Source organism: Erinaceus europaeus, chromosome 2 (genome assembly GCF_950295315.1).
Source record: "Erinaceus europaeus chromosome 2, mEriEur2.1, whole genome shotgun sequence".
NCBI lineage: Eukaryota > Metazoa > Chordata > Mammalia > Eulipotyphla > Erinaceidae > Erinaceus > Erinaceus europaeus.
The window spans coordinates 31,739,247-31,767,164 of NC_080163.1; the positions used below are offsets into that span (position 1 = coordinate 31,739,247).

General features: G+C 35.5%; 1 protein-coding gene across 1 annotated transcript in view; it reads right to left on the reverse strand.

Annotated features, from left to right (window-relative positions):
• The window catches only part of FBN2 (fibrillin 2), a 248,114-nt gene that overhangs the window by 76,197 nt on the left and 143,999 nt on the right, over positions 1–27,918 (reverse strand). Inside the window, exons 14-21 of the mRNA XM_060177577.1 lie at positions 27,205–27,330; positions 25,008–25,130; positions 22,840–22,962; positions 16,971–17,123; positions 15,010–15,063; positions 12,077–12,202; positions 9,246–9,371; positions 2,442–2,561 (exon numbers count right to left, since the gene is read on the reverse strand). Of these exons, the coding sequence (XP_060033560.1) occupies positions 2,442–2,561; positions 9,246–9,371; positions 12,077–12,202; positions 15,010–15,063; positions 16,971–17,123; positions 22,840–22,962; positions 25,008–25,130; positions 27,205–27,330 (951 nt within the window). The remainder of the gene's footprint in view (positions 1–2,441; positions 2,562–9,245; positions 9,372–12,076; positions 12,203–15,009; positions 15,064–16,970; positions 17,124–22,839; positions 22,963–25,007; positions 25,131–27,204; positions 27,331–27,918) is intronic.

Consider the following 27,918-nt stretch of genomic DNA (forward strand, 5'->3'; position numbering starts at 1 on the left):
AAAGACAGACCAGGAAAATGTAAAGGGGAAGAGGCAAAAGAAAAAAAAAATCTTGGAATGGTGACTGACAAACCGTGTCAAACTCTGCTAATAGGCTAAAATGAGAAATGTGAATGGATGTTTGGTATGACAGGAAAGGTCATTGCCCTTGTCATGCTCATGTAATTTGAAGATAGAATGCAGACTCTAGGGAGATGAAGAGATTGGTCTGGATTTACATGGTGCCATCAAAAGTGACCAGTTTATTACATTTAATTATTTTCAACCACAATACAAGAGTCTTTTCAAGCAGTTTAAATAGTTTAAGAATACTTTATGTTTACGAAACCTGTAGAATAGATTCTAAATTCCTAGATTAACTAAATGTCCAATCCTATATGTTCCAATTTAATTTTAAATTACTAATAACATCTGGGAACTCTGTTCCATTCTAACTTTATATATCAGCACTCTGCAAAAGAGCAGTTTGTAGATTAATTACTAATTAGACTTGATGATCATAATAAAACTTCATAATTTTTCCTGTGTATATTTTATGGCTTATTTCTTTTTCAAAATGAGAATTGTATCTCTTATGAATAAAAAGCTAAAAATTATGTCTAAAATGTTATAATAATGAAGCCAGGCAGTGGCACACCTAGTTTAGCACACACACTTCTAAAATGTTATAACACTAAACTGATTTCTTCTTGGAAGGGGGAGGATTCAATTTTCATCACATTGAATGAAAACACATTAGAAAAAAAATGGTGATATTTAGCTGCCCAACAAAATGATTTGAGACTACAAAGTCTTTGATCTTTTTATTATTATAAGGGTAAAAGGCTAAAATAATAGAAGTCTTTATGATGAAGCAAAAACTGAAACATCTTTGATGCTCAAGTGGTATACAGATTTAGTCTTCTGAGACATTAATTGACTAACGTTGAATTCATTTCCTTTGCATAATAAGATGACTCTATCTCAGTTGGAAATTGTGGCTTAGCAAAAATACTTCTGCTTTACCAAAATCATCTAACATCTCCCACCCCACCCCCTGGAATGCTATGAGGAAAAAAAAAAGTAATATTCCAGGCAGATGACAGTATTTCCTAATATGCAGTGCTGAGCAAGCTCAAATTTCACCAGCTGTACCTCATTGGGAAAAGAGCTGAAATTTCTAAAGAGAAGGTTTTCATTGATACCTTTGGATTTGACCATTTCTCTTCATGAAACAAACAGGTGTTCCAGAATCCTGCTAGATATTATTAATATCAGGCTTGATATGGAAAATGCTAGTGCCTGTGGCAAGTATTAAATACAAAGTTTGTATTTACTAGATATGAAAACTGCCAATTTGTTTAGCACTGCATAAAACTGAACTATTTTCATACTGAGAAGCATATATTTAGCTTACTTTACATGTGGAGACTAGCTAATGAGAGGAACTGCATTTGGCCTAGCAATGGAGATAAAAGACAGAAGAAACAAAATAATAGAGGAACATTTTACCATTACTGTGTTGAATTGTTTCTTACAACAATAGTTCAAACTATCTAATTTTATATGTGTCCTATTGTCATTCTCAGGAGCTACCTTAGGTGTTTTAAGACATATCAGAAGATGTTCATTTGAAAGTTTTGAAATCTTTCTCCCTAGAGATTTCCCTAAAGAATAAAATAGTTATCTTGTTTTCTTTATGGTCCATACATTTATGATTGTTGAGAGAAATAAAAAAAATCTTAATTCATTATATTTAAGATTTTCAGGTCCCTGTTCTGTAATAGAAGTTCTGGATACATTTTTGTTTACCAGTAAAGATGATTCAGAAAAAGGTTTGCAGGAGGAATCTGATTGTATTGATGCCTCCCAGAACTCTGGGTAATGAATATAAATAGGTATGAAGTCTGAAAATGCTCATAACTTATAGCGCGATACATTATTTTTATGAAAAATATACATCTTAGATGGTAACACAATTTAAGAGCCTGCTGAGTAGATGTTATTAAATGTTACTCTTTTTTTTTTTTTTTCCTCCAGGGTTATTGCTGGGCTCGGTGCCTGCACCATGAATCCATCGCTCCTGGAGGCCATTTTTCCCCCTTTTTGTTGCCCTAGTTGTTGCAGCCTCGTTGCGGTTATTATTGCCATTGTTGACGTTGCTTTGTTGTTGGATAGGACAGAGAGAAATGGAGAGAGGAGGGGAAGACAGAGAGAGGGGGAGAGAAAGATAGACACCTGCAGACCTGCTTCACCGCCCGTGAAGGGACTCCCCTGCAGGTGGGGAGCCGGGGGCTTCAACCGGGATCCTTACGCCGGCCCCTGCGCTTTGCGCCACGTGCCACCGCCCGACTCCCAAAATGTTACTCTTAATAACAAGAGGAAACTAAAGTTGACTCCTAATTATTAGCGCTCTGTAATCATGTTCTTTGCAGTGCAGCTGATCAGTGTGTAAGACTTACCAATACAGATCAATCCTGCTGAGCTTAGTTTGCTGCCAGGAGAACACTCACAGTTGAAAGATCCAAGGTTGTTCCTGCAGGCCCCATTGACACATGGGTTGCTTTCACATTCATTTATATCTACAATCCAGAAGGAAAAGATTCTGTTAGAACTGTCATGTGTTTCTGGAAAATATTATTCTAACAAGTCATGCTATGCCAGAATGTCTGGTAAAGTTGGCTCTTGTAATTTTAATATGGATCTCTGAGGCATAAAATGAATGGGGAATGAAGACATGCACTGTAAGTGTGGACACACATCTACAAGACTGGAGACTCAGTGAGACAACAGTAATCGGCTTATTTTGAAAGGGCTTCTGTATGTGAATTTTTAGTACTCTACTAGAACTTGACATATATTGGATTAATTTCTCTCCATAATGAGATATAATTGTCCTATGGGAATTTTGAATTCTAACTTTATGGAAAGCAACATGTACCTGAGTGCAACATGCTGTCTACAAAAGTTGACCGTTCATGTCATTTATAGCTTTGTGTGATTTAGGGAGAATTAAAAAAAAAAAAACATAGAAGAGACAAAACACTGCAATGCTGGTTTTAATTCTAAACTCCTGTATCTAAATTAGGAAATGACTGAAACTTTAATACTGGTTACAGCCTTTTCTTAGTCCCTGTTTCCTCTTTAGTTTGTTCACGTTTACATGTTAATTATGAAACATTTTATAAAGTACAGCTGATTTTGGGAAAAAAAATAATGAAAAACCTGAAACTATCCTCTTTAAATCTTTACTATTACAAATATGATTTGATTCTTAAATCAAATTAGCATAATCTGCATGATTTTTGCTGGAGATTAAACAGATTTAGAGTATGTTTCTTTTATTTTTTAAGTTTTTTTTAATATTTATTTTATTTTATTTATTCCCTTTTGTTGTTTTTTATTGTTGTAGTTATTATTGTTGTTGTCGTTGTTGGATAGGACAGAGAGAAATGGAGAGAGGAGGGGAAGACAGAGAGGAGGAGAGAAAGATAGACACCTGCAGACCTTCTTCACCGCCTGTGAAGCGACTCCCTGCAGGTGGGGAGCCGGGGTTCGAACCGGGATCCTTATGCCGGTCCTTGTGCTTTGTGCCACCTGCGCTTAACCCGCTGCGCTACAGCCCGACTCCCTATGTTTCTTTTCTTAAGTGGTAACTAAAGAAAACATGAGTGGGATGGGTGGTAGCTTAGCAGGTTAAGCTCATGGTGCGAAGCGCAAGGACTGGAGTAAAAATCCCAGTTTGAGCCCCTGGCCCCCTGCCTGCAGGGGAGGTCGCTTTACAAGGGATGAAGCAGGTCTGCATGGTGTCTATCTTCTCTCCCCTTCTCTGTCTTCCCCTCCTCTCTCCATTTCTCTTGGTCCTATCCAACAACGACATCAATAATAACAACAATAACTACAACAATGGTAACAAAAGGGAATAAATAAATAACTTACACAAAATTTTAAAAAAGAAAACATCAAGCCAATAAATCTGATGAATTTAACACATGAAATACTTAAAAGTAAAATTTCAGTTAAAGTAGTTGAAACAATACTAAACACTATTTTGTGTATAAATCCAACCACTCATTTAAAAAAGTGATAAACAGACTTATTTTGGCACTTGGCTAATTATTTGAAACAGACTAGAATTCACATTCCTCAAGACCTTTTGTTGTTGTTGTTGTTGTTCAACAGTATAATTTCCAAGTTTACCATGACATTTATTTTTTCCTAACCATCTCTTTGAACCAAAAGAGTCAATGTAAAAAAAAAAAAACTTTACCATCTTAAGAAAATATGCAAATAATTAGAAGACTGCAATGCTTACTCTTGAATGTCTGAAGTCACATACATAAACTAAACTGGTTCTCAAAACACTCAGAAGAGCAAACTTAAAATGCAAATTTCAAAATCACTGTGGAAAATCGGTATCTTTCTTTTTTTTTTTTGTAACTTCAAAACTATGAAAGTGTAACCAGGTATTACTTTAAAACCTGGAGTAGAAATTGAAGAAACATGAATGAATCTTTCTTTCAGATTGTCTGTAGGAAGACACCTCTTAAAAGAAAATAGAAGATCAAGCTTATAAATATACCCCATAATACGAATGAAAACACCTATTTCAGAGCACTGGTGTTTTTTTAGGCAAAAACATGATGTAAAAAAAAAATAATCATAGCCCAGAAGGAAATAGATAACTAATCTGTGGACATATTATATATTTATATCTCAAGTATTTATTTTATTTGTAAGTTCTCCCAAAGAAAAAAAAGTCAATATTTTATGTTTTCAAAATTCCTATATTAAATTAAGCAATTATAAATACAAAAGCTATAAATACATTCAGTGACAGCTCCAAATATCAAGTGCTTAATTTTTTTTCTTTAAATACAATGTTTTTATGTTATGAATGTCATGAAACCAGGAATTGAAACAGTTCACTGTACATTCCTGGAAATAAACTTCAAAGCACATCTGGTTTACATTTAACTAGTTATGTCACTGGAAACACAATCTCAACCACAGTGCTTGCTGTAAAAAATTTAGCTTTCACAGACTTTCAAATCTCAAACAAAGATGTAAAATAAAATTTTGTAACTTCAGTCTGAAATATCAGAGGAGCTTTATTATTACTGCTATATTAGATATTTAAAATATCTTGTTGAATACACTAATGACAAGCAACATTAGTGAATATCACAAATATATAAAGAGAAATCTAGAGTCTGCAATGTATCTGCTAATAATTCCATGCCTAGTCTTTGGAAATTAGTTTAGAAAGAACAGAGTAAAGAGAACTGCTTCAGGCAGACAAATTTACTGTTTGAAATCAGTGGTGAAATGAGTAGGATACTCGAGGGAAAGTGAGATTCCAGATCTGGTTTTTTTCCCCTAAAGAATAAAATGTAAATAATTTCACAGTGGGAAAAAGAATGTAAAAATAACAGTTACTTGGTTAGGCTTCTCATGATAAATCATTTTTATTTCCTACAATGTCTACTATGGGTAGGACCAAAATATTTTCCTATCATGTATCTTTTATCTACAAAACATAAATATTTTCCTAATGAATGGCAGATATATTTCATATAAAGAAAAGGCTCAGATTTTTCAGGAACAGTTGCTGCTTATATAAAATAAGTGAAAGGCACTTGTTCTAACCTTCATTGTTGACTGATTTGGTATTAGTATATCTTAATTTTTATGTATTTATTCAACATTAGTACTATTAAACACTTTTGATCATTTGTTTCAAATGTTAATACACTATTCTTTTATTAATTCTTAATCTCTTGTTTCCTAGTACTAAACTCAAATTAACTTGTTAAAATTTAAACAATATGTTGTAAATATCACTAACTTTTAAATATACTATCTTTCAACCAAAATGAGTGAAAAAATCATCCATTTAATTTCTCATCAAGAGTGTTTGTCTCAGTAGCATCAAATAGTACAATAGCTGTGAACAGTTAGCTTCCCAATTAAATCAAGATGATATCCTAAGCTGGGCTTGCTTTCAGAATTTTCTGACTTTTATTAGAAGATTATCCCCAACAGACAATAGATAAAAGGGCAGTTGAGAAGGGAGGTTATAAAGTTGGGAATAAAGGAACTTAAAAATTTCTGAAATCACTTCTCAGACTCTCAAAATAAAATAAAATAAAATAAAGACTGAAGAAGGAAATTTAGCTAAGGTAATTCTTAACTTAATTTTTTTCTTTAACTTCAGTATCATTTTATTAAGGGAATATTGGTTTACAGGATTTTTATCACAAGTATGGATTTCCTCATTTCTCCAAGATAGGTGTCAGTACATTTCATCTTTCACCAAAATGTCATCAACACCATAGGGAAGATGTATGCTTCTCTGAGCAATTCTGCTGAAGTAAAGTAGGTATGAGAGGTGAGGGTGGGTATTAAAAAACAGAGATCCTAGGGGTGCTGGGCAGTAGTGTACCCAGTTAAGTGCACATAGATAGTACTGAGCACAAGGATCTATGCAAGGACCAGGATTCGAGCCCTTACTTCCCATTAGCAGAGGGGACACTTCACAAATAGTGAAGTAGGTCTGGAGGTGTCTATCTCTCTTTCTCCTACTCTATATTCTTACCCCTCTCCTCTCAATTTCTCTTTGTCTTATGGAATGAGGAGGAGGAGGAGGAGGAGGAGAAGGAGAAGAAGAAGAAGAAGAAGAAGGGAGGAGGAGGAGGAGGAGAAGGAGAAGAAGAAGAAGAAGAAGGAGGGAGGAGGTGGAGGAGAAGGAAGAGAAGGAGGAGAAGAAGGAGGAGGAGAAGAAGAAGAAGAAGAGGAGGAGGAGGAGGAGGAAGGAGGAGGAGGAGGAGGAAGGAGGAGAAGGAGAAGGAGAAGGAGAAGGAGAAGGAGAAGGAGAAGGAGAAGGAGAAGAAGAAGAAGAAGAAGAAGAAGAAGAAGAAGAAGAAGAAGAAGAAGAAGAAGAAGAAGGACTGCTAGGGGCCATGAATTCTCAGTGCCTGCAACAAGCCCCAGTTGAATACATTTGGGAAAACTGAGCTAGTTTAAAACGAGTTTTTGTGTATTGCAGATAAATACTCAAAACCCTATTTGTGGCCCTCCTCATTTGTGGGGAAGTTGAGATATTTTAAGTGGGCATGGATAAGAGCTTTTCTTTGAGGATCTTCTGGAAAAAAAGTAGTGGACAGTATGGGAAACAGCTGTCAGAACCAAGTTCAGAAAAACTGTGTCTTGTTTATGTTGAGGCCTTCTTTATTCTCATGTTTCTTCAGGATAATCACTGTTCTTCAGTGGTCTCTCCTATCCAATCCAAACTTAGAACTGCACTCTCTAATTGCATTCCATCACTTTAGCAGAGTCATTTGCCTTTAGCATCTTGTGCTCTAACTTTTTTTTTTGTTTTCTCAGGAATGCTTTGAAGTTAAATGACAAGATGAATAGAGAATGTTAGTTATCTTTTTGTATAATATTATGACTGTAGTTTTTATTGAGCTGAGAGGTCACTAAGTAAATAGTAGGATAGATAGGGAAAGGGTTATTCACTATAATTAAAGTTATTATTATTATTCGGAAGTGCTGCTGAGGAGTTATTCTGATGCAGTCTCCGCCCCCAGGTTTTTCTATGCCCCGCAAAATCCTAGAGTGCCCCCTTTCAACCAATCCTGGCCCTACACGTCACCCCTGGTTGTCACCCAATAAAAAGCCCCCTCACCCCTCCCCTCTCTCTCTCTGGGCTCTGGGCTCTCCCACTCTGAGGTCAAGCTCCCTGCTCTCCCCCCGGCCATTGCCGGCTGGCTCCACGTGGTCTGAACCAAACCTCCCCCCCCCATCCTATAATAAAGATTTGTGTACCCCTTTGCTCTGGACGTTGCTCTCTTCTCCATGGTGCAGCCCGACACCAGACTGCCGCAACAACACGGAAATAGCTACTAGATTTGAGAAGGTTATGGAACATTTCTACAGGATCATATAGTGTGTCTTAAGAAGAAATAATGACTATTATTCTAAAACTCATAGTACTTTGACCAAAAACCAAAAAAAAAATCACTGAATACACACATTGTTTAGCTGGTATCTCTCTAAAAATGAGGCTTTTCTTAACCATTGAATTTATTTTCATTATTTCCACTATAGAAAATTTAGGAAAAAGAAAGTTTTAAAAAATATTTATTTATTCTCTTTTGTTGCCCTTGTTTTATTGTTGTAGTTATTGTTGTTGTTATTGTTATCGTCGTTGGATAGGACAGAGAGAAATGGAGAGAGGTGGGGAAGACAGAGAGGGGGAGAGAAAGATAGACACCTGCAGACCTGCTTAACTGCCTGTGAAGTGAATCTCCTGCAGGTGGGGAGCCAGGGGCTCGAACCTGGATCCTTAGGCTGGTCCTTGAGCTTTGCTCCATGTGTGCTTAACCCGTTGCACCTGACTCCCAAAAGGGAAGTTTTTAAATGGCATTTTAGGGTAGGAGGTAGATATCATAATAGTTATGTTAACAGACTCTCATGCCTGAGGCTCCAAAGTCCCCGGTTCAATCCCCCACCTCTGGTTTTATCAGCATAAACCAGAGCTGAGCAGTGCTCTAGTAAAAATATAATATTAATAATAATAATCTATAAACTTAAATAATAACTTCTAAATTACTAAATGAATAGAAGAATTTCCTTAAACTGTAATAGCAATTGTAGTCACAATTTTTTACTAAGTTAATCTTTCAAATCTACCAGTCATTTTATAAATATAATCTTAAATAGTTTAACCTATTGTTATGGTTCAGATTACCCTAGGCTAATGTGTCATAATGTTTTACAAAGTAAACAAACAATAATTGGTGATATAAATTGGCTTCCTTCACTTTTTTAAGTTTCAAAAATTTTTTTTCTTTTCTTGCCATTAAGGTTATCACTAGGGCTCTTTGAAGAAATTATAAATCTACCATATTTGTCAATCTTTTTTTTTTCTTTGGTTCCTTTTATTCCATAAGACAGACAGAAATTGAGAGTGGGTGAGGATAGAGAAGGAGAGAGAAAGATAGACACCTGCAGACCAAATAGACAGTTGCAGGTGAGGAGTGGAAGAAGTTTCAAAATCTTTGTTCCAACTGTTTGTAAATACAGTATTTTAATGGAACAAAACTGATGATATTAGTAAACCAGGCTAAGTGTATGGTATCTCTAAAACCATCAAATAAAAAACAATACATTTTATCATACTTCTTTAAATAATGTATTTGACCTTTATGAAAATTGGTGTGCTTATTAATGATAACTAAAACAAAGAAGAAAGTTCTTACCTTCACAAGTCTCTGTCTCAGTCCTGAATACATACCCAGGTGGGCATGTGCAGCTATAACTTCCAGGTGTATTTCTGCACAAACCATTGTCACATAGCAATCTGTTTACCAAGCACTCATCAATGTCTGCAAGCAACCATTAGAAGACAGGAAATACCACAATGAATCATATAGTTCAGTGACTGACTAATGATGTTTTACTTTATATTTTTCCGTTACTGTCATTGACTTAGTCTGTATGTCCACAGTTCATTCCTTGATCTGAGTACAATATGCTCAGTTTTATTTAATGGGATTTTTTTTATACTGGTGCAACTTTTAAGACTTTCTGAAATCCCTGAGACATATGTCATAGTTTGGTATAGGCACCTTGCTGTTTAATTCTTCATTTGCTGACTGCTATGCAGTGAGGGGTATCATATTTGATAAAATTGGAAGATCAGATGAAATATTTTAAAATGTAAAACACATTTTCTTCTATGTCCTTTTTATATAATAAAATCAAAACACTTTTAAATACTTTTTTTTCTCAAGTAAAAGTCCAATAAAGAATGCAGTCAAACAGAAAGTATTGACTAAACTTTTCTTACAGCTTTAACCCTGAAACAATCAGTTGTTAATGAGAATCTGATGATGTATTTTGTATAGTTCTGTAATTGTCCCGAACAGTTTAGGATGTACCATAGAAACTGAATTTAAGGAAAAAAAAGAATTTCCCATTGAGTTTTTATCTTCACATTCAGACTCATTTTCCTATTGTCGTTCAAGAGAGAAATAAAAATTTAAGCTTGAAGAGATTTTCTTTATTTTAAAGTGATTTACTTTATTTTTAGTGGTGTAAGTTTATCAATCCACTTTACCAAACAATAATCTCCCCTCACATTCCCTTGCTGGGGCTTTGTATCTTCTGCTCCCAGCAGGCTTTTCTTTTCATCTTTAAATTTCAGAGAGGGACAAATAGGAGACAGGGAAGAAAGATCTATATCTATATACCTATATCTATATCTAAATATCTATATCTATATCTATCTGTACCTGACAACAACATTGCACCATTCACCATGCTATCCTCAGTGCTGCATGGCTTGCCCTTGTGGAGTGGGGGCTCAAACCCAGTTCCTTATGCATGGTAAAGTGTGTTAGGTTCCACCAGGTGAACAATCTTCCGGGTCCAAGGATATTAAAGTAAACATTTTGCAAAACATTTCTCACAATTTCACCATTACTTATAACACTTTTTGTGCTTATATGGTCTATTTTTCTTTTGAATGTTTTTGTTCAAAGTCTGGATTTTGATGTCTAGAAATTCACATTGGATTTGAACCACAATTGTAGTTTCCACCCTAACAGTATGATTTCAAATGACTGTGTCATAATCTATCTGCTACTACCTGCTATAGGTTGAATCATGTTCCTTAAAATGACATGATGACATCCTAACCCACAGTACCTCAAATGCTATTTTATTTGGAAATCAAATTGTTATAGAAATAATTAAGTTAAAAATAAGGTTTTCTGGGAGTCGGGCTGTAGCGCAGCGGGTTAAGCGCAGGTGGCGCAAAGCACAAGGACCGCCATAAGGATCCCGGTTCGAACCCCGGCTCTCCACCTGCAGGGGAGTCGCTTCACAGGCGGTGAAGCAGGTCTGCAGGTGTCTATCTTTCTCTCCTCCTCTCTGTCTTCCCCTCCTCTCTCCATTTCTCTCTGTCCTATCCAACAATGACAACAACAATAATAACTACAACAATAAAACAACAAGGGCAACAAAAGGGAATAAATAAATAAAATAAATATTTTTTAAAAATAAGGTTTTCTGGGTAAGGTGTAATCCAGTATGACTGAAGTTCATATAAAAAGGAGAAATTTTCACATGAAGTCAGATACACAGAGGAAAGACGATGTGAAGATTCACAAAAAAGACGCTTATGTGCAGAGAATGATACATCTACGAGTCAAAAACACCAAAGATTGGTGGCAAACACCAGTAGCTAGACTTAGAAAGGGAGGTTTACACCTCAAAGTCATTAGAGAAATCATAGCCCTGTGGACACCTTGAATTTGGACTCTGTCTTTCCAAACTCTGAGGGAATAAATTTGGTTTGTTTTTGTGTTTGGCAACAGGGCTATTGTTGTGGCTTAGTCTCTGCACAGTGACTCCACTGCTCCCAGTGGTCACTTTTTCCTTTTCCTATCATAGAGGATGAGAGACAGGGAAATAGAGGTAGAGGCACCTGCAGCAATTCTCCAGTATTTGCGAAACCTTCCCCTGCAGATAGGGACCTGTGGGCTAGAACCTGAGTCTGCACACATGGCAACATGTATACTCTACCAGGTTCAGCAAAACATAGCCCAAGATTTCTGTTGTTTCAAGCAGCCATACTTTGGTATTTCATTCAGGTAGCCCCAGAGAACTAAAGCTGGAATTTGGTATCATTTAAAGTTCTGAAATCATATCTTATGCTTTATGAAAATAATGAATCTAGCCTAAGTGTTATGTAGTTTGGGGAAGTGAGTTCACTCTGAACATTCTCTAAATCTCTTTGTTTTCAGCAGGGAATGCATGTGTTCAAGTGTACTAGGAAGTTAAACTAGAAAGGACTATGGTGGGCCCACTCTATCTGTTTTGTATACTTACAGAAATGTTCTTTGGTGCACTTCGCTTCCTTATTACTAGTACATGATAGTTAATATAGCTCTGTACATCTATCAGCACATATCTTTTCAACTCAAAATCAAATAGATCTATCCAATGATAAAAACCAAAAATACAACTGCAAAAATGGATTCATTCCAGTCATAACCATCCAGCTCTTGTGTAAACATAAACTTACCAATACAGTTTCTTCCAGAGGCATCTGGTTCATAGCCACTGTTGCAGTTACAACGATAGCTACCACGTAAGTTTTCACAAATGCCATTGGCACATATATCAGGATCCAAAGCACATTCATTGATATCTGCATTGAATTTATGAAAGTTTAATGTTTAGACAGTTTATTGCTTGTTGATATATGCAGAAATATTAAATATCATTCAATTTGTGGAGTGTTTAGATCTAACAAGCCACAGTTTACCCGCCTTTCAGAAAAGAACAGGGAAATAAAATAAGGAGTAAGAGGATAAAGTTGAAAAATGCAGTACACTTCCCTGATCAATACAAATAAAAAGTAAAGGAGTTGGCAGAAATTCAAAAAAATATATGTTAATATATCTTTATAATAAAATTAGTGACTCAAAATTCAAAGTAAAAATAAATTTACTTGGCATCATGATCAACTAATTAAAACACACAGATTTATTAGAGTGATAGATATAATTTTACGGTCCCCTACAGCATGGGTTATTTCTGCTTTATAACCTTTTCTTAATCAATTACACAATGTGATATTTAATGAACATTCTTCATTGTTGATAAGTTAAGATTCATGCAGAACAATTCAAAGGTGGATGGCTAAAAGCAAGATGTTTTGGGGTCAAGCAGTGTAGCACTCAGTTAACTGCACTTATCACCATGCACAAGGATCTGGGTTCAAGCCCCGGCTTGCCACCTGCAGGGAGGATGCTTCATGAGTGGTGAAGCAGGTCTGCAAGTGTTTATCTTTCTCTCTTCCTCTCCTATACCTCTTCCCTCTCAATTTCTCTCTGTCCTGTTAAATACATATAAAGTAGAAATAAAAGTTTTCTTTAAAAAAAAAAAGGAAAAAAATGGCCACCAGAAGTGGTGGATTCATAGTGCTGGCACTGAACACCAGCAATAACCCTGGGGACAATAAAGAAAAAAAAAACATAATATTTGACAATAAGCCATGAGCATTACTCTTTTTTCAGAGTCCAGAGTGATAACCATTACACCATGGAATCACCTTGTAATTAATCTTTTTTCCTCCAGAGGCAAAGGATCTTGAGGAATCCTGTGCTTGTATGAGCAACTACACTGCTTTATCAGGCATCTGCATCTGTTGGAGAGCTTGTATTGAGTGGAAAAACAAACTAGATCAAAAGTCTAATTTTGTTCCAGATGCTTACATGTGGACGCCAATTTAGCTATTATTTCATTGAATTTGGAAGTTCCTATACATCACTCAAATGCCAGTTATTTCATTTTATTTTTGGAAAAAGAATCCTAGTAGAAGTTAGCTTGTTCATCTTGGTTGTCTACATTCATTGTACAGTTGCAGCAAAATTGTTAGGTAGTCAATGCCTCATCTAAAACCTTTTCGATAAAAAGTAAAAGAATGTATATGCAAAAAGAACACTAATGGTGCCATTTAAAAAAAATTTTTAGTACTATGGCAGCCCTCTAGCACCTCTCATGTGGTGCCAGGACTTGAACCTGGGCTGTCTTCCTGGTAAGGCATGCACCTTACCTGTTGAACTATCACTGACTCCCTACAATTGTATCTAAAAAACTATATATCTATCTCAGTATGAAAACTATAAATAGTATGCACTTTATGTCCAAGGTCCCATTCTGGAATTTTGTTAACCATACAATGAAATATAAAACTAAGGGTGTTTCTATTTCTATTAGTAACTTAATAGTGGCTTACAAGACTATAAGATTATAGGTGTAAAATTCCACAATGCACTCGCCACCAAAGTTCTGTCACCCTCCCTCCTCCCAAAGATAACCACCTTAGTTCCACAAAGTCTTAGAGGCAATTTTTCAGGTTTTTTTGTAAGCCTAAAGTAAGAATTTTTAAAGGAGGTTTTATTTTCTAGTTGGATAGAAACATTTTAGTGGAGTGGGGGAGTTAGCACAATGGTTATGCAGATAGACTCTCATGCCTGAGGCTCCAAGGATCCCAGGTTCAATCCCCAGCACAATCATCAGCTAGAGCTGAGCAGTTTTCTGGTAACAAAAAGAAAAGAAGAGAAGGGAGTCTGGCGGTAGCACAGTGGGTTAAGCACACGTGGAACAAAGTGCAAGGACCGGCATAAGGATCCCGGTTCGAGACCCTGGCTCCCCACCCGCAGGGGAGTTGCTTCACAGGTGGTGAAGCAGGTCTGCAGGTGTCTATCTTTCTCTCCTCCTCTCTATCTTCCTCTCCTCTCTCCATTTCTCTCTGTCCTTATCCAACAGCGATGACAGCTATAACAACAATAGTAATATAAAAAAACAAGGGCAACAAAAGGGGAAATAAATATAAAAAAGAGAAACTAAGAGAAAAAGAAAAGAGAAGAGAAAAGAAAGCAAAGCAAAATAAACATTTCAGTATTTTTAGCAGAGATGATGTAAACTAGGGCAACAGATCACAAAATTTATCCAAATCAAGTCTCTCTTTAAAAGTGTCATAATTTATAACTATCAGTACTAATACACTTACTTTACCTATTTGTTATTGCTGGGCCTTGGTCCCTACATAAATAATCCATTATTTGGTGGTAACTTTTCACCCCTTTTTCTTTCTTCGTAACTGGGGCTTAGTGCCACTCCCAGTGGCCATTTTCCCCTCCCTTTTATTTTATAAGACAGACAGAAATTGAAGCACAGGGGAGGAGGTAGAGAGGTACCTCCCAGGAGGTAGAGGAAGAGATACCTGCAGCCTTGCTTAACTGCTATGAAGCTTCTACTCCTGCAGGTGGGGGCCAGAGACTGCAACAGGTTCCTTGAACTTGTTAGTGTATGTGCACAACCAGGTGTGCCACTGCCCAGCATCAATGTATTTTTATGACACTAAGTGTAACTATATTCATAATATAGTCAAACAGTAACACTATGCAACAGTATAACTATTATAAATTAAGTATTGAATAGTATTACCTCTTCCGTCAACAGTGATTCCCACTCCACTACTACAAAGACCGTGGAATTCAGCTGTACGATAAAGAATTAAAAAACACACAATAATTGTAAATGATTCTTGTTCCACACATTAACCATAGTATTCAAAAACCTAGAAAGAATTACATATATTAATAATAACTGATGGTAATTCCTATATGTGTTGTGTTGTCTTAGTATTTTACATCTAATAATTTACTTAATATTCCAAATACTACAAACTAGATCCTGTTATTTTTCCTTTTTTACAGTTGAGAAAACTGGGATTACGAGTAAAGAAAAGTGCCCAGTTTAGAGAGGGTTTAGACAAGGCAACAGGTTTGGATTTTCTGTAAGCTATTCCACATTCTTCCTGCTAATGTTCCACTTTATAGAGTATTAAATATTTTTCTGTTATGTGAATATACCACATGTACTTAATCAATTTATTAATGATTATTTCAGGTCTGTCCACTGTTCAGCAATTGTAATATTCTTACTACATTTTAACAGCAGCATACAAACAGCATATTTGTATCTGCTTTTACCATCATTGATGCAAATCAATTATCTACACCAATCTAATAAGTAAAAATAATACTTTATTTTTTCAACTTCAGAAAATCTGAGTATTTTTCATATAATAATCTACCATTTTTACGTTGTATTTGAATTTTGTACTTCTTTCTAAAGAGTACTTAAACTTCACTTCTTGCTTAATGAAAATTCTTTGCAAATGATCAAATATTTTGCTAGTTTACATGTGTAGATATTGGCTTTGAAAGTTAGTTAATATTACATGATTTTAAAATTTCAAACTTACTACAGTGAAAATTATTTTTGCAAGGTTTAGTGTAGGAATTGAATATCTTTTTTTCTGATACTCATAAGTAATGTTCATTTTTTAGTTCAATTTATCCATAATATGCACATTTTGTCTTTAATCATACCTACTTGCTCATTTATATTGACATCTGTTTCTAAATTAATTTGTTAATTTATTGATTTTTTAATCAATCTAGCTATTTTTTCATTCTTTTTCATAATATTCATTACTCCATCATGCTTTAGAACAAAATTTCTGTCATAAAAATGACATATTCTATACTTATGCTATGTGAACTTAATTATTTTGCCAAGTTTGGAACTACCCATTTAAGAAATTTTAGAAGAATTACAAGTTATTTTCTTTGCTGAAATGCTCTTATCCATATGCCATCAGGAAAGCTCTTACTTATTTTTATCAAAAAACAAATTAAATGTGACCTCTTGTGTGAAGTATTTCCAAGTTTCCCCAGGCAACTAATTGCTCCTCTTATTGTGCTTGCCAGTTCTTTGCTTATGTCTCTTTTAAGGCACAAATCATACTAAATTTCCATTTATCTTTGACTACCTATACTCTCAACTCTTCTCAACTGAAATAAACAGAGTTGATGTCTATTTTTTAAAATCCCAACTGTACTTTCCTATATTCAATACAAGCGCAGAAAAATATATGAGTAAACAAGAGTCAATGTTACTGAGGCTGAGAGTCTGGAATATTGTAGACTGATACCTAAGATAATTTTGTAAGATTGGGGTCCTGTTGCATGATATTAGAAAAGGATATTAGTTGGGGATGAGAGTGTTTTGCATACAACTATCACAGAGAGATGAAAAATTGTACCTATCTGCGCTATGTTGTACAGTCAACACTGTACTGTAATCCATTCACCCCTAATAAAGAAAAAAAGATAAATACATAAGGTTCTCATGACATAAGTTTTTTTTAGCGACTGTGTATTATATAGAAACTGTAGATAAATACAAACCAAATATTTTTACTCTAGGCCTCATATATTAACACAAAATTTTATTTCAATTAAAAGTAATCAAACACTTCATATCCTTTACACTTTTGGGGAGGAAATCTGATGCTAAAGGTCTAGACTACTAGATGTGGTGCTGGGGAACATGCCTACCAGAATTTTTCACAGGGCATGGTTGGCAGGGCTCTCCAAAACCATAGTCTGGATTGGCACAGCAGCATTCCGACTTGGTCACAGCACCAGGGAAAGGACGGACACACACACCCTTCTTGATGCCACCATAGCATGTACTTCGCATGTGTGTATCTAAGGAGACAGTGGTTTGAGACAGTGATCAAAAGAGAATTTTCAAAACTGGCTAGTTCTTCTAACCTATAAGACCACTAGACTGGATATGTCTAATGGGCAGCTGGCATTTCTTTTGAGTTTGGTAGTGTCTGGAAATCAATAAATGTTTCCTGAGTGGATCAACCAATGCATATCAACTTCTCAAAACTTTTTTCTCTGAAAACTGTATTGCACAAACATCCATTAACCCACCTACTACACAGACCTTTCATGAAGCCAGGTGTATTTCTAGTTATAGACAATGCTTAGTGCTCCAGTCACTTGGTGATCCTATACTCAGAATGACCCCTTCTCCCCTTCTCTTCCCCTTTCTTTCTTTCTTTCTTTCTTTCTTTCTTTCTTTCTTTCTTTCTTTCTTTCTTTCTTTTCTTCCTTCCTTCCTTCTTTCTTCCTTTCTTTCTTTCTTTCTTTCTTTCTTTCTTTCTTTCTTTCTTTCTTTCTTTCTTTCTTTTTGCTTTCTGCTTCCAGGGTTATTTCTGGGCCTTGGTGCCTGCAGTACAAATCCACTGCTCCTGGTGGCTACCTTTTTCCATTGTTGTTGGATAGAATATAGAGAAATTGAGAGAGGAGGGAAAGACAGAGAGGGGGAGAGAAAGATACCTGCAGACCTGCTTGACCACTTGCTAAACGATCCCCTGGCAGGTGGGGACCTGAGAGCTCCAACCAGGATCCTTGCACTTTGCACTATGTAAACTTAACCCAGTATGTTACTGCCCCATTATTCCAATTTTAGAAGTGCTCATGAACAAGTGCAGTGGAGTTAAGCAAAATGATACTACTTGTCCATGAGATTTCCCACTTCAAATATCTGGGTTTGGAAGACTTCTTGATCCCCCAGATGCCAGCAATGACTGTTCCTTAATCGCAGGCTCTTAATAAGTTCATAACAATCACTACCACAATGTGTACTGGTATTCTGCTAGTTGTTTTACAAATACTATCTCTTTAATATTAAAGTCAACAACTCTATAGGTATTGGTCATTGTTCACATTTTGTGGATGAGAAAGGTGAGGTTTAGAGTATAAGCTGCTAGAGTACTAGACTATTCATGATCTGAACTGGGATTCATACTCAAAGATGTGTGACCTTCAACTTTCTTTTCAATATGTTATGCTTTGCCCCAAAGATGCGTAGCGTGTTTAGTTCTAACTTATCATGAAATAGGCTATAACTCTATGAGGTAGAAAATATGTAACTGTTAGAAACCAGTTATAGAGACCAGAAAAACAGCAGCACTTAAAAATAATAACATAGTAATTCCATAAAAGAAATTACTCTTATAAATAACAATAACTATTTATTGCTTGTTAGAAATGAGTTTATTTGCTTGCCATACAAAATGAGACACATAATAATCTTCTACAATATGATTATCTGGTAGCATATCTCATTATAACAGTGAGGTGAATGGCTTCATAAAACAATGAGGTACATGTGTGCTTGTGCGTGTGTGTGAGTGCGTGCTTGTTCCTGTCTCCATATGAAAGAGCTCTGAGAGGTAACACACAAATCCTCTGAAGAAGACAAAGATTTTCCTTTCAGCTTCTACTATGATTGATTTTGGTAGAGGCAATAGCAAATCACATACAAGTCATATTCAGCATAAAACTGAATTTGTACAAATGAAACTTAATTCATGCTTCAAATTTGGTAATTGTGAGTTCATAAGGCATCACCAATGATCTCAGCAGGCATCACAGAATGATCAAAGTTAATTCTGTTTCCATGTTAATAATGTAATTCATATACAACTGCTAGATTAAGAAAAATCCCTTAATGTTATATTCTTTGAAATAATGAGGCATGTTACATATGACAGGTTAATGAAGCTGTTTAGAGTAGTCAACATCAGGAAGTCCATAAATTAAAGTAGTGAATTTAAATGTGGATTCTGCAGGCATAATTGTCTCAGATTCTGTCCCAGCATTATCTCAATTAAATTACTTAGCACTTATTTAATTCATGAGATAAAAATAATTTATATGGTAAATGAAAATGCTTGTGATGAGCAAAAACACAGAGCCTGGGATACATAGGAAATACTAAAAAAAAAAAAAAGAGTTATAATACCTTAATTTCTCTTCTGTCTTCAATGAATTCCAAGACTGAAACCTTATTCTATATTCTGCATTTCAAATGTGAACAAGTCACTGTTCACAGGTGACCAGGATTAGAAGCACCAATTTCAGCAGGAAGTGTTCACAAGTATGTTTTCACAGAAGCTTGCCACCCATACTTTCCCCATCATGCCATTAAATTTCTTTACAACTGCCTTTTAAAAATATTTTACTTATTATAATTATTTTTAATGGAGAGAGGGAGAGGGAAAGAGGGGGTAGAGAGAGAGAGAGACAGAGAGATACAGAGACAGAGACATGCAACAAGAAAGATCAGAGCACTGCTCAGCTTTGGTTTATGATGGTGCTGGGGATTAAACCTAGCATCTGGAGCCTTAGGCATGAAAGTCATTTGCATAACCATTATGCTGTCTCTGGAGCCCCAAGTATAGACTTCTATTACATGCTGAAAACTGGGGGTAGTGGGGAAGGATCCATCTCTATACACACAGTTATAGGACATTAGTAGAATATTCTATAAGTTAGTCAGGTACCACAGCAAAAGGGAGACCAGAAATTAAACAGAGTTCTGAGATACCATCAGAGAGTCTACCTGAAATGATCTGCTAAAAGACTAGAAAATGGGCAGAAGTGATTAGTAGGGGGAAAGCACAGTATCTACAACCAAGGAAGAGAAGCTACATGTTTTTAAAGTATCCATGAACTTTTCTGCCAGGTAGCTGTAGTCTTTAAACAAGTGCAATTCCCAAAATCTTGGGAAGTCATTGCAAAATAGTCTCAGTAAATTAAGAACTTGCTTGCCTCCACCTTTTCACCTCCTCTCTTCTATTTTGACTCCAGTAGAGGTAGAAAAGTCTGCATTGGGAAAGAAATTGTAACTTAATTTCAAGTTCAGAATATTACTTACTATATAGTAATGCTATTCTAATAGCTAAATTCATGTTGCTTTCATTACAAAAAGAAGTTATACAGCAGCCAGGGTGACAGATCAGCTCATAGAGTCTAGGACTCACGTGTCTGAGCCTCTTGTTTTAATACCAGAATGATGATCTGGCTTCTCTCTCTCTCAAAAATTTAAATGATACAATACATCCTTTAAGAAGTCATATGATGGGGGGGTGTGGAGCAAGTGGTGACACACCTGGCTGAGTGCACATGTTACAATGTAAAAAAAGGACCCTGGTTTGAGCTTGCAGTCCCCACTGAGGGAGGGGAGCTTTGCAGGTTGTGAAGCAGGGCTGCAGGTGTCTCTCTGTCTCTCTATCTCCCCCTTGCCTCTCTATTTCTGACTGTCTCTATCCAATAAAGATAAAAATAAATTTTTTAAGTTATATGATTTTTGTTATGTAAAAACAGTTATATTATGGTCTGAATTTTTTCAGTATTTATTGGATAAATTTCTATCACTGAATATATTTATAGACAATTTCTAGAAACATGAATGACAAAATTAATTGCCTTTATTTCTATTCTGCTTGTGACTCATTTTTCTTCAACATACTACTTGTAATCATTCTTTAATTTTTGAAATTAAAAACCTGCATCTCTGTATCTAGGAAGGAAAAAAGTGAACAAATAAAAATATGAAATTTATAATTAAATATTAAGTTTACTAATAATTTTTAGTGTGTTTTGTTTCTTTTTTTTTAAATTTTTTATTTAAGAAAGGATTAGTGAACAAAAGCATAAGGTAGGAGGGGTACAACTCCACATAATTTTGTTTCTTATACCTCAAAGGCAGAAGACATGTGTGAAATACACTTACATGATATGGAAACAACAATACACAGTTTTACACAAAGAAGAAATGTGCTTTCATTTTAAAGCGTGTAATGGGCCATAATTATGAAAACCTTGAGAATACTTTTAGTTAATTTCTGATGACTTTTCAGCATGTGAACTACATGAATGCTTTGTTCGTTGTTTGAACAATAACTTTGTCACTATTCACATTATTTGTTTCTTAATATTTTTTCCTCTTCCATCAAAACTGGTTTTGAACTGACTATAGATTTCACCAGAATCATTCAGTTAGTGGGGCTAAAAAAGTAACTCAGAGTTACACCAATTCACTCATTCATTTTTACAAAGGAGAGGAGAAAAAAAAAACGAAGAGAACTAAAGCAACTGCAAATACTTTAGCTCTCTAAGCAGCAAGAAGACACATTCTTCTAGTTGTTGTATTTGAAATATTCCTGAACGAATTACTGACAATTGTGTAAACTGAAATAAATCCTAGATTGCATAGATTGGATGGATTTAAGTGGACAGATTATTTCCATCTGCGGTTGCTTCTTTGCTTTTCCCCTACCTCCCACCCACCAGAAATTCTTATGTTTGGATTCCCATAGGTAAGAGTAAAATATTATGAACTATGCATAAGAAAAATTTCATATATCTCAAATATACTTTTAAGTCAACTAATACATTTGGTTTTCTAGTGTGTCCTACAAACAGAGGGTGTTGCTACCAGAATATACTGGTTGCTACAGAATATACTGGTTGAGTTTGGAACTGTCAGTGACATTTTCTTTTTTTTCTGACTGTTTAGAGCTGATGTATGGCAAAGCTGACTAATTTTCATAATCTATTTGACGAAGTATCCAAGAGGAATGTTGAATGGTTTAAAATGAAATATATGTTTTGCTCTCTCACTCTTCCTTGTTTTTACAGTTCGTTCCACAGTGATGTGGAATAACTATTTAAAAAGTCTTCCGGTTTTTGTTGCAAGTCTGAGTTCTATGTTATACATTATTTATTTTGAAATTATTCTTGTTGTACAAGAGTTTTCTTAAATATAACTGATTGTTTTTTCATGTGTTACCTCATTAGTTACAATATCTAAGTCACTTAGAATACCATTCTCAGTGGTTCTTTTCTTTTCTTTTTGAAAGAGAGAGAGACAGAGAGACAGAGAGACCTGCAGCATTATTTCACCATTTCTGAAGCTTCTTCCTCTCTAGTGAGGACTGAGGGCTTGAGCTAAATTCACTGTACATATAAAAGTGTACTTTGCTGGGTATAGCAACAGGCGACCTCAAAACTCAGTTATTTCACATTAATGAAGATTCTGATTAAGGATAATTCTTATTTTTTTCCACTGTTTTTGACGTGAACCTTATCACTTGTATCTGAACGGCACTGACTAGTACTTAAAAGACCACTTATTGGATTCAATCCATATATTACAAAATTCCTCCATTTAAAGTCTGAAATTCAATAACGTTAGCATATTCAGATATGTATCGATACAGTCACAGTCACAGTTGACTGTAGAGCATTTAAGCACTTTAAAAATATATACTTAGCTCTTATCAAATCCTCCCCCTCATCTCTGATCTATGCAAGCACTACTATCCTTTGCTTCTATAGATCTGCCCGTTATGAACATTTCATATGGACGGAATCCCACAAAATGCATATTTTTGTTTGTAGTTTTTCCTAGGTATGGTGTCTTCAAGGCTTATCTATATTTTCTTAAATGTCAATATTTCCTTCTTTGTTATAGCTGAATGTAATTTTAGTATAGATATATCTCTGTTCCCTTGTTAAAGATTATTTGAATACTGGGATAATTATGGAATGTTTCACTTACCAACACATACGCGCCCATCAACACCCACTGCAAGGCCGGGGGGACAGTCACAGCGGAAGGACCCTTCATTATTGATGCAGTGTCCATTCATACAGATTCCTGGAGTCTGGCACTCATCAACATCTACCCATATTGGAAAACAAAACAAAATAAGATAAGTCAATACTGGGTGAATCTAACTTTACTACAGCTTTTGTCTACTGCCATCATTTTAGACCATTAACCTTCTAACCTTCTTGTTTTTATAGTTTGCGGAAGAAAACACAGAGACAATAAATCTTCTTAAATAGAAACATTTCCAGAGAGACTGAGAGACTACATTACTTTGTCAAATAGGGGAAAAAAGAGTCTCAAAAATTCATTTCTGTTCTATTTATTTGGTACGGTTGGCTAATATCAATATTTAATTCAATGACCTGGGAGGTGGTGCACCTGGTTGAACATGTATGCTTCGACGTAAAGGGACCCATGTTCAAAACCCTGGTACAATTTTCACAAGCACTGCCTTTCTCTCTCCTACTATGTTCCCTTCCCTTCTTCATTTCTTTCTGTCTATATCCAATGAATAAATGAATAAAATATTAATATTTAATATAAATTAATGAAAGAAATTTCTTCTGTAATTATGTTTATTTTCATACACACAAAATTTTAACTGAAAGTAAATATTACTTTGATATTAATTTGACCTTTTCAAGTGCCAAAATTATCAGCTGCATATCTAAATTTTGTTTTGTTCTAATTCATCAAATGTAACCCACCATTAATCAGCTTTCCCCAAAGATGAAATAGTTTTAGAAATTCAGGGCTTCTAAATCATGACTACTTCATGATTTACATATCATACTTTTATAATAAGAAAATTATTAAAAATAATTTCAAGAAGCAAAATCTGGTGAGATACAGATCATTTTATGTGAATATTTGTTTCTTAAGAAATGTTGAAATATAGTCAGGTGCTATGACACATACAAAAACCTAAGAAGAATCATATATCCTGTGTTAAGCACAAGTCAGTTAAGGTTGAGAATCTATCCAAGTTCAACAAAGATATAATCTTTCCATTTAATTCTGTGCTCCCCTTTCTTAAATGGCCCTAAAGCTACTTAGTAATCAGAAACAGAATTATGCTCTATAGATTTTGAAACTTTATTGAAATTAAGGAATTGGTTATGTCTTGCGATAAGTTAGTGCAGTTGAAGGCAAAAATCACCCATGGAATTAAACTTGCATGGAAAGGAGAAAATAGAGGTAGGGGTGGGGTGGGAGAGGACCCTGTTTCCAAGATGTAGTACAAAAAAGTAATGAATGACAGCTGAAAGATGAAAGATTAATGAAAGACTAGTTAAATAAAAGTTATATAAGCCACTGGTATTATTCAGTCTTCGTATCTTTCAAGTTAAATGATTTTCTAATCAAGATATTCATCTGACTCAGTGAGTCATATGCCAGATAACAGGACTTAATAATCTGTATTTTTATCAAGATTGTTGGATGACTATTATGCAGACTTAAGCTAATTGGTCTTTAAGAATCTACATCTGTTCAATTACCATTTTATATATTTTCTTCATTGGTATACATATTATTATGAATTAACATTCTATTTGAAAATTAAGTTCTTCACTTAACTTGGACTGAGTGTGGAGCATTGCACCAAAGCAAAGGACTGTGGGAAGGGGGGGGATAGGAGAGAGTGGCAAGATTATTGGAAAAGGACTTAAGTTGAGGGTGAGGGTTTTTGCAGACATCTATAATGCAGAGGTGTACCCAACTGTACTCATGTGTCAACAACTGTAAAGCATTATCCTTTCAATAAAATTATCTGAAAAAAAATCTAATAGTCCTAAGCTGGAAAATGTAAAGCTTTTAAGATTCTTCTGTATTTTAATTTATTCAATGGTTAGTCTCCTCCAGGCTTAAAAGACCAGTCTGCTACTCCATTCATTTTCCCTACATTATTATTACGTTTAGTAAAGCTATTACTGTTCCTAGACTGCAAGGAGTGTTTTCTTAGGAAGCATTAGACACCTGTGTTAATGATTTAGCAAAGGATATGAATCAAATGAAATCCATGTGAACAAAGTGAAGCAATTCTTGCATGATTTATCTAGATGAAAAGGATGGATTCAATTATGGTTAATTTCCTTTCTCAAAACCATACATACCAGTACAGTAACGACCATTTGGAGCCAAGACAAATCCTGGCTTACAGATGCACTTAAAGCTGCCATCTTCATTAATGCACATCCCATTCAAACACATATTGGTAGTTGTACACTCATCATGATCTGTGGAAGAAGATAGTGACTTACATTACTAGTTTTGTGTATCCCACTTCTTCTTCCATAAACAATTGCCAAATCCTATAATATAAATGGGCTGTGTTCTCAAGATTTTTTTCTTCCTGACAGGAATTGTAACCAATAAAGTGAGAACTGTGCAGAGAATGTGGTGACAGATCTTCAATATGAAGCACAGTGGAGTTAAATAAATTTTGCACTTAGCTGCTATTTCTCTTCCTTCCTTCCTTCCTTCCTTCCTTCCTTTCTTTCTTTCTTTCTTTCTTTCGCCTTCAGAGTTATCGCTGGGGTTCGGTGCCTGCACTACAAATCCACTGCTCCTGAGGCTAATTTTTTTCTTCCCTTTTGTTGCCCTTGTTGTTTTATCATTGTTGTGGTTATTATTATTATTGTTGTCATTGATGATGTTGTTGTTGGACAGGACAGAGAGAAATAGAGAGAAAAGGGAAGACAGAGGGGGGGAGAGAAAGACAGACACCTGCAGACCTGCTTTACCGCCTGTGAAGCGACTCCCCTGCAGGTGGGTAGCTGGGGGCTCAAACTGGTATCCTTCCACTGGTCATTGCGCTTTGCGCACTGTGCACTTAACCCACTGTGCTACCGCCCGACCCCGCTGCTGTTAAAATTATGTAAACCATGGTTAGTCTTTCTTTTAGTGTACCAAAAATAAAAGGCAGGGGGCTGGGTGGTGGCACATCTGGTTGAGCGCACATGTTTCAATGAGCAAGGGCCTGATTTCAAGCCCCCAGTTCCCACCTGCAGGGGGAAAACTTCAAGAGGGGTAAAACAGTGTTGCAGAAATCTCTCCTCTCTGTCTCTCTTCCTCTTTATATCCCTCTTCCCTCTCAATTTTGGCTATCTCTATCCAATAAGTAAGGACAGATAAGTTTTAAAAAATAAAGAAAAACATTAAAAATAAATTAAATAAATGCAATATAATTTTCAAAGGCTTTTAGCATCAAAATGAATAAAGCAAATATAAATTCCACTGCATAGGAAGTGACAAGGATTCTTAGAGGCTGAAATGGCATGTGTGAATACATTTCTATAGAATATCGATATCACATGCACTGCTAGACATCACCAGAAGCACAAATTTCAGATTAGGTTACTGTATGTACTGAATATTAATATAGGTGACTAAAAAACTGCAGAAATCTATTATCTCATTATCTCTCAGACTTTGTAAGAACTATATGGCTATCGGGGGAGGGGTAGGACTTTGGTAAACTGTGAATGGTGAAGCAACTTTCACAAGCAATGAATGGGTGTGAAACTGTACCCTTATAATAATATAACTTTTTTGTTGTTGTTGTTCTCCATGGTTATCTCTGGGGCTTGGTGCCTGCACTACAAATCCACTGCTCCTGGAGGCTATTTCTTCCCTTTTGTTGCCCTTGTTGATCACTGTTGTTATTATTATTGTTGTCACTGCTGTTGTTGTTGTTGGACAGGAGAAAGAGAAATCCAGAGACGATGAGAAAATAGGGGGAGAGAAAGCTAGACACCTGCAGACCTGCTTCAGTGCTTGTGAAGCAACCCCCCTGAAGGTGGGGAGCCAGGGGATCGAACCAGGATCATTACAGTGGTCAGTGCGCTTTGCGCCATGTGCACTTTACCCACTGTGCTACCGTCCCCCCCATAATAATATAACTTTGTAAAACAATGTTAAGTCACTAATATAAATTTAATGAAAAAATGCCACACATTTTGATATTACAGATTGGGATGTGGAAAGTTTATAACTAACTTGTTAGTGTTGTAACCCTAAATATTATAAGTATTGTGAAGAATAACTGCTATTTTCAACGAATTATATACCACACAGAGAACATCCAGAAGTAGTAATTAAAATTTTGTTACAATATCCCCCTAAATATTGCCTTTTACTTTAATGACCTTATCTTAAATGTGTTCATACTTAAATGCATTCAGGGTTTAACCTAAGGTATGTGCATGCTCACATATGTATGTGTTATGTAATTTTTCATGGGAATTGTATATAATCACTCTAAATTATACATATACCCTTTAAAAGTCTTTTGCAAAGAATTTTCCATACCAACACAGTTTTTTCCATCTGTAGTTAACTCAAAGCCAGCATTGCAGATGCATTGGAAGCTTCCATCTGTATTTACACATCGACCATTTTTACAAAGAACCCCATTCTGGATGCACTCATCAATATCTAGGGAAATCAAGATTGGGCAAACATTAATATTTTACAATAATTGTAGATAAAAATAGTAAGATAATAAAATGTATTATTTTCAGGGATGAGACCAAGACCTAACTCATATTTCACTGCTCTAGTTGACATTTTTATTCAGATAAAAGACAGATAAAGAGAGGAAGAAAGAATGAGAGAGAGAAAGAGAGAGAGAGAGAGGGAGAGGGAGAGGGAGAGAGAGAGAGAGAGAGGACAGCATTGGAAATTCTGTCAGTGCTATAGTACACTGATACTGTGTCAGGTTTCAAGGATGGACCAGTGAGCTATCCATGAGCACTATAAATGTAATTTTTAAATACCCAGGTTATTTTTCCATGTTATATGCAAGATTATGTCCCTTTTTTGGCAATATCTCCACCTCTCACAAGTTTTCATTCTTGAATAAGTAGGTGTAGGTAATTTTATAGCCCTGAAATATTATAGCTAAAGAGGAGATAAAAGAGAAAATCAATGTGGATTGTGCAGTTGACCTCAAAAAAATTAATAAATAACATATTGGTGTGTGTGAGGGGGGTTGTTTCCAACTGTTATGATTGGTGTAGCTGC